The sequence below is a fragment of the Morone saxatilis genome, unplaced genomic scaffold, assembly GCF_004916995.1.
Source record: "Morone saxatilis isolate NCDOM2014 unplaced genomic scaffold, NCSU_SB_2.0 Contig16, whole genome shotgun sequence".
NCBI lineage: Eukaryota > Metazoa > Chordata > Actinopteri > Moronidae > Morone > Morone saxatilis.
In genome coordinates this window covers 12,546,943-12,555,307 of record NW_023339718.1, presented here as the reverse complement: position 1 = coordinate 12,555,307, position 8,365 = coordinate 12,546,943, and the positions used below count along the sequence as shown (strand labels likewise).

The following is an 8,365-nucleotide window of genomic DNA, read 5'->3' as shown; positions in this document are numbered from 1 at the left end:
TGTGTGTGTGAGAGAGTGTGTGTGAGAGTGTGTGTGTGTGTGTGAGTGTGTGTGTGTGTGTGTGTGTGTGTGAGAGAGTGTGTGTGAGAGTGTGTGTGAGTGTGTGTGAGAGAGTGTGTGTGAGCTATTGTGCGAACACAGTTAAGAGCTGAGAAACAATAACACAACATATGGTGGATTGTGTGCCATGTTGCCTCAAATACCACACAAGCTACTTCTCTCACTGGGATTAGATTTAGATGTGTACTTTATCGCAGAATTTTAGCATTTCTTACTTTGTATGTGTTTCTGTTTGGCCTCACACCTGCTATGTGTTGCCACATGCAATGGAGAAACAATGAGGAATTAAGATACTTATGATTTTATTGTAGGCAGCAGTTCCACAGATCCTGGTTAAAATCTAACGGCAAGCATCCTAACAATGCCCCTTCATGCTCTAGAGGCATTGTTGGATACCTCACTCTGGACTAGAGTCCACGAGAAACAGGAAAAGGAATTGCTTCCACAGAAATCACACTTAATAAAGAGATAAAATAACTGACTAATTCTGTTAATATGGTACATTTTATTAGGGCTGCTCAAGTTCAGTATCCAACTTGCAGAAGCTGTAATTGTTTTGATAAAGGTTAAATATGTGGCAAAAACAGCACTATAATAAAGTACTGTAGTTCTGCGAAGAAGTGTTGGCCTACAAATCTTGTTAAGATGTAAAAGAAAAAACATGTTTGTGTGGTACAGACCCCAACAAATGTCATATTATCATGTTTATATAATAGTTTTTCTCAGTGAAAATGCAAATTGTGATGCAAAAATGATTATTACCACTAATCTTCAGACATATTGCAATTGTTCTCAAAATGATTTTGTTTTTGGAGGAGGGGGTGAAAAAAAAACATTCTCACAAGCCTTTTATATATGATATATATATGATAAGTTCTGCTATCAAGAAAACCGTGGAGATGGGAAGAGGGGTTATTTTTGTGAAGATATTTGTTCTGAATCTGTCCAATCATCAAGTATCAAATATTTGGGGTTTCTTTTGGCAAGTGGACTTGTGAGTTCATAAGTTGAATTGATTCTGAAGTTGACAGCTGTCTTCTTCTGTTGTGTCATTCTCTTTAGTGGTCACATCAACCTGACAATGCTGGGAGCCATGCAGGTGTCAAAACATGGAGACCTAGCCAACTGGATGATTCCAGTAAGTTTGGTTTTGATGGCACAAATCTATCACCTTTTTTTTTTTCTCAGATTCATGCGTTCTGCTTTTTGCTGGGGTCCTGACAACATCAGTACAATAGGCATGTTCCAAATGCGGTTTTGTGAAGCTTATAATAGTTTTTTTTTAGTTTATGTCAGAGAGGTGTTTCAGACAATACAAATATTGTGGTACTGTTCTGTTAGTTTGCACGATGTTTCACTGATATACAAGGACATGTATCCTATGATTCTACATTTTTATTCTCAGTCTTTGTCTTTAGACTGCTGACTGTCACAGGTCAGAAACTCAAAATGTTCCAGTTCGAGTAGTATATAATACTCAATGTTTTCTCAGATTTAATATTAGTGAAAAAATGTTGGTATTTATTTGTCTGTCATTCAATAATGCACTTGACATGAGGCTTTAAAATCAACCACAAAAAAGGTTAAGGGGAAACTCTGAATTAGTGTCGTAACAGTTATGATCATTTTTGGTTAATCTGCAGATTTTTTTCTTAATCAATCTTTTTGTCTATAACATAAAATAGTTTAAAAAATCACAGTTTCAAAAATGAGGTCTTCATATTGTTGGTCTTGTCCGACCTTCAGTCCAAAACCCAAAGATATTCAATTTGCTAACATACTTTATAGGATCAAATAAAGCAGCAAATGGTGTTCGGCAATTGTGCCTGAAAAATAATTAATTATCAAAATGGTTGCAGATTAATTTTCTGTTGATCAACTAATTGGTTAGTTGTTTCAGCTCTACTCTGTGTAGCTGGCTTGTGCAATGACTAATTCAGCTTTACTCAAGAGTCCTCATATTCCCAGGGGGTGGGGTGTTGTGAGCGCTATAGTATAATGGGTGGCAAACATTATCGCTAGATGTTTCGTCAGGTCAATTGGTCTTAAGACCACAGTGGCCACAGTCCTCCTCAATGATTACTAAGGTCAAGAACCCATTAAAATCCTTTTCACAATGTGGGTGGGCTCAACCAGAATGCCCCCTGGCACACAGCTGTTTTCTGCTTGACTGAAGTGCACATGCAAGGTTGTTTCAGTCAGTGCATCATTTTCCAGATGCATCTCCTCTGAGTGGATACAGACACAGAGCATTGATGTTTGCATGTAGAGACCTTAGGAATAAAACATGAATATTTAAACACAATAAGTCATATGTAAGGCAGCACTGTGCACAAGGATACTGTTATTGATGATGATCTCTAAATTCTGCAACATAATTAATTTTCTCTTTACCTCTCCAGTCGTACTTGTTTGTTCATGGTAATTGCTAATTAACTTAATTAAGTACATTATGCAGATACTGAAGGACTACATTGGAGCTGTTATTCAGAAGCAGGGAGTTTATCTTGTTTGGCCATTCTAGTGTTGGACAGTTTGAACAGCAAAATAATGCAGCAACACAGGCGCACACACCTCTGTCCTCACCTACGCTTTAATCTTCATTGTCCCCTCTTTTGAAAGGATGGATTAAGAGAATTACATTTCCCACCTTCTGTGATAATGAAAATTATTCACTATCTAAAGATGGGTACATAGCGTGAAATTGGAAATGTTGTACGTAGGAGTCGGGGATGCAATACTCTCAGCGTGATTATGTTGATTTTGAACGCTTTTAATATGCAAAATGCAGATGAACATTTTCCAGTTGAGGGCTTTGAAATGCTTTTACATCTCCACTCAGCCTGAAACATCTGGAAAAACAATAGATGGAGAGAAAGGGGTAGTAGAATAAAGGATGGCATTTTAGATTTGGTGTGCTATTTTATCGTTTAGCTGCTAGAGCTTTTCAGGGCAGTTGACAGGAGATGCAGACACTGATATTTTCTTGTCATATGTACCTCTTCACAGATTTCTAATAGCCAACCACACACACTTTGAGAAAAATAAAAACCATTTTTGACTTGTATTTATTTCGGATTTTGACTTCCTGAGCAGTGCTACTTCAGTTTTCACTTGCGCCTTCAAATCTGAGAAGAATAAACAGATATTGCCAATGAAGGAACACTGGACATAGTTGACGAAAGCGATAAAAAATGTGTCTGTTCAACTCATATACCACTATTTACTTTACAAAACAGAATTCACTTCGATAGTCTTCAACTTTAAGTGGAGAAAACAAATGCTATATCAGACATATATTCCAAACCCCTATAGGCTTCGTATAACTGCAGCTTAAGTGCTGCAATAGCTCGAGCTACTGACTATTAAAATGCAGTTACTAGCTCAAGAGCTCATGATGAGGCTTGATGGCAGCTTTAATGAAGGAGTTGCTTAAGAGCATAGTGCTTTTTTTTTTTTTTTTTTTAAGAACTTCACTTGCTTTCTTGCTGCATCATAAACAGATTTACATGGACGTGGTTGCCAGTTTATAATCCGTTAAATATGTCCTAGTCCTATGTCCAGTATTTGTAGTAGCAATGGTAGTAAAATGTTGATTTAATGTTCTTTCATGTATGTTACTGGGGTGTAGCTCCACTGACCATTTTGGGCTTTTGTTTTTTTGTTTTCCAGCGTTATTAGGCGTAATAGTATACCTAAAAGAAACTTTCTGTTGTAGGTCAAAAACTGGTTTGCCCAGGTTAAATAGTATGTAATATTTGATGTTTTCTCTCTTTGAATACCAGTTAAAAATATGTAACACCAGAGGTTTGATGTTTCCTTTTTAATTAGTCAGTAAAGGTCTAAGCAAATACTATTCAGAATCAGCCATGCAAGATCTTGTGGACTATCTTTTGAATTATAGTAATTAACCTTTACTCATGTTTCCTACATATAACAGACTTTTACATTCTACATTTTGTAGTGTTTGGCTTGTCTGGTTAAAATTTCATGTTCTAACTAATTTAAAGATCATTGGTCATTGTTGGGAGAGAAAACATTGATTGTAATTTCTAGCGGTATCACCAGTTATACACTGTAAACACTTACGTTTTCCATTTACTTTGAACACAGTGTCCATTGTCTTCCTGTCAGTCCCGTCTCCCCCTCTGATTCTTGTCATTAGTTGTCTGGGTAACTAGGGCTTATGGAGGTCCGTCGCTATGTTATTAAATAGAGAGCCATTTGTAACAGACAGCGGAGATTGTCAGAGAATTTGTGGGGGAGAGAAAGGAAGCCAGTTGGTAAGTGGGAACTCTTGGATTGTGAAGGGGGTCATTTTCTGTGGTGTTTCTGCCACTGTCTGGAAAGGGAACACTTGCACAGCAAGTGAGGAAATCGTATTCTGTCGTCATGGCAACACAAAAAAAAAATGCAAGCAACCCCTAAGCCTAGTAATAGAAATACAGTGCCAGTCAAAGTATTCTCTCTGTGATGCTTTTCTCATGCGTTAGTGCCACAGCAGCACATTTTGGAACAGCAATCACACTGGTTTGTCAAAGAAACTGCTGAATCATTACTTATTATGGCCAAAAATGCAATTGTTAGAAATGTTCCTTCTCAGAGAAAAAGACTCTTGTACACAGAGGTTGCTTTGAAATAAATGTCAGACTTTGAATTGCTACACCTGTTGTCCCACTTTTCCGAACCGAAAGACCAACAGTGTATGTGCGAGAAATCCCAGTACGAAGCCTATCCATTCTTATTCTTACTGTATAAAATGCCTTATTAGCCTTATATAAATAGCAGTAGTTATGTGCCAGTTGTGGCTCACTGAGAAAACCTTGTTGGTTGAGTGGGACTGAGTGTGTCCTCTGCTCTCATGTTATGATAGGTGTCATCTCAACAGAGCTTTAACTTTAGAAGAAGTGGCAAGTATTATCTTCGTTCTGCACCACGGATACTGCCTCCTGCTGTCCCCCACATTATCTCTCACTTTTAAAGCCATTATATAAATTGATGTTCCATCGCTTACATCTTCTCTAACGCCTATTTAATTAGTATATGGGTAGGCTACTGTATATCTGCCTCTAGCAAGGATTAATTTCAAAGAGAGAGTTGAATAAACTAGTAAAAAAAAAAAATTTAAAATGCATGTTTCTAGGAAAAAAAGGAACTTCTGTGGGAACTGGTACAAGGAGATTTTCTCATTAGCGGTTCTAATGTTAAGCAGTGAAATAAATAACTACAAAATTAACATAGAAGTGTATTTTAGTTCTTTAACTTACTGTAACTGAATTGTATTTTGTACTTTGCTCATTATGCAACAATAAAACCGTTCTCCTTAAACGTTGTGTTTGAGCAGTTGAACCATAGTTGTCACTGCTTAGAAGAGCGATGTCTCCCCTTGGTGCTAAGATTATAGCAGGCAAATGGACACAATCAGATGAGGAAATTAAAAACCTGTGGGCCTTCAGTCAGACCAGGAAGGTTAATATCATCAAAGCTGTGTTAATTAAATGACTAAATGGCCCATGCTCTTGTTGGCAACTTAGAGAGAGGATATTTCTCTCTGTGGATATTCTGACAATATATTTGTTTCATTTAAGTGCCCTCGAAAGCCAGATGCCATGGCAACCTCTATATTCAGCAGTCTCCATAAAACTATGGATTTGGCAAAATAGTGTTCTCTTAATCTGGGATGCCTTCAAATAGGTAATTAGTAATTAGAAAGGTAATTAAGAAAGGTCCCATTTTTGGCTGCCACAGTCACAGGTGAGCAGGTTTACAGAAGCCTAGCAACCAAGCCTAGTCAGGCAAAACAAGTGTAATAGACAGCCAACCAAAAGTTAAAGATTGATTGGGTTGAATAAAATCACTTTAGCGAACAGTGTGGAATAGGTTATTAGCTTATCCCATTGTACCATTTGATACATTTTTCTTTGTCACACACTTGCAGATCATGATAAGTGTGAGTTTTGCGGCATGGAGCAGCTTAGATCAATATGGGCTCAGATAACCACATGCAAAGCTGTAAATCAGAGACAATCAAATGCCAATCCTGCCAGCAATTTTGGTCACTGACATTCTCTGTGAGCAACAGAGCCCATACCTGCCTGTAAATCTCCGCAAAAATTGTATTTTATTATAGTGTTTTCTAAATAACAAGGTCATAAGCATTAGTGAGACCATTTGACCGCACGCACGCGCACACACACAATCAGGGATGGACACAAGCTAGATTGTTGTTCCTGTACACTTGGCTGCTGTCACTACGATGCAGCACAGGCAGTGTAGCTGCATCATTTCATTTCCTAGCTAGCACTCATTCAAAATGAATGGCCTATAACAATTCCAGTCACTTGATGTCTATATTTTCATTTGCCAGAAACATAACATACAGCCGTACAGTAAAGGGTGGATCCAGTAGACATTTAATTGCCTTCACAGCAAAAACAAGATCATTATCTAATTTGACTCTTTAATTGACACATAACCAGACTAGTAAGTTAACACAAATGTTTTTTAAAAACCAGTGCCCTCTTTGATTAACAGCAGCCTTGCTAGGTGGAGTACATTATCTGGTGTCTGGCTCACATAGCTGTAAATCCAGACTTGCTACTATCAGGTCGGACAGTGTTATCCCCTTAGGGCCTCTGCACACACCACCTAGCCCTTTGACTGTCAGAAAGTGCATTAACATTGATCATATGAAAAAGGATACTGTTTCCTTTTGGAGTATCAGCTTAAGAGTCAGTGAGTACTGAATGAAAAGGAAGGTGAAAAGGAAGGTGAAAAGGGGGAGTTTGGACGTTAAAAGTCAAAATGGATACTATTTTGTAAGGATGTCTTGGGAGCTGTTACTATAGGCCATTTTCAGTTGGTCTTCTATAATATAATAGAGTAAAGTATATAAAATTAAATGCAGCCTATCCCATATCCTCAGTCTGTGCTTTTCCCTACATCCTCTACCTCCCCTCTCCCAACCCTCCTTCCGCTCTCTGTTGATATCTTCTCCACCCAGCTGGCCTCCCCAGAGGCAAACAGTATCCTTATGATGCACCACACTTGGCATATATATCCTCTGGTTATCGAGCAGAAAGCCAAGCAGGCTCTTCACATGATTGATGAGCAAATGGGATTTTAATTCAGTTACTCAGCCGTCACCCTGTGGCCATATCTGCATGTCAGCCTTCCTTATTTGGAAACCTTCTTTATTGGGAACAATGAGGGACTAGAAGACATTTTTTCACCCAGCTGGCAATTCTGTTGCTGCAATGATCTTTCGATTGCTTATTTTTTAGAAAGTACTTTGCTTGGCTCCCTTTTAAAACAAACAAACAAACAAAAAAAAAACGTGATTTTATAAGAAATATATTTATTTTATGTACTCACTGAATTGTAACTAGACAAGTATACTGTATCTACATGGGAGCATTTATCCTTTAGTTTAACCATATAGTCTAAACAACAAAGATAAAGAAATGTGATTATTGGCTATTATATTGAAGAGATGCCTCCTGTTTGAAGTTTGCTTCACTGCAGATGCTTTGCTGCTTGATCTCTGCTCTTCTCACATTTCTTTATAATTGTCATTCTGTTGTTCTGCCTGAATAAGAGACAGTAGTCCCTGGATAATTGTAGATTTTCTGTGATTTCTAAAAGAAACTGTGAATTATCATTATCATACCTTTTTCTATTCTGTCTTTAGCAACATACGCCTTTATCAGTTACTACTAACTTAGACCTGGTAGCTAACTTACGTTTACCTGCAGCTACAGTATCTTATATAAATACACGGCTATGAAAGCCATTTATAGAAAAGGCCCCATCAAAGCACTAAAATTGCTTTTATGATAGTAGTAAATTCATACTGACGTCCTGTGCTTCCTAATGCAACCTTTAATACCTCTGACCTTTTTAAATACACGCTCAGGATGTAGCTTCAGGTAAAAATGTATGGATATGATGGAATGGCCAATTTATGCTTTGACGTGTCACGTGATTGTTGACCTGAGAGGTCCCGGAGCCCTTCACATTTGACATGTTTTATGTTGGGAGGCTCCAGGGTGCCTGGAGGTACAGGTAAGATAGGCCTTGAAGAGAATCCAGACTCACTTGGTAATAATAACTGTAAAACACCATTGACTGAGAGGGACCCACATTTTTTGCCCCTCCCAGGTGGTTATAAAGCTGTGTGCAATATGCAATCATTTTTAAGCTTTTGGTATCCGACTGTGTCCATAGAATCTCATAGAATCTCATAGAATTTATTCTTTAATTCATTAAAGTGATTGAGAAGGGATCAGGATGTCAGTGTTACAGT

The 8,365-nt window shown here is 37.9% G+C and overlaps 1 protein-coding gene across 1 annotated transcript in view; it reads left to right on the top strand.

Annotated features, from left to right (window-relative positions):
• oxct1a (3-oxoacid CoA transferase 1a) overlaps positions 1 to 8,365 on the top strand; it is a gene marked incomplete in the record, with an annotated part of 41,933 nt that overhangs the window by 22,162 nt on the left and 11,406 nt on the right. The window contains 1 exon segment of the mRNA XM_035657872.1: positions 1,123 to 1,198. Coding sequence (XP_035513765.1) covers positions 1,123 to 1,198 — 76 coding nt within the window.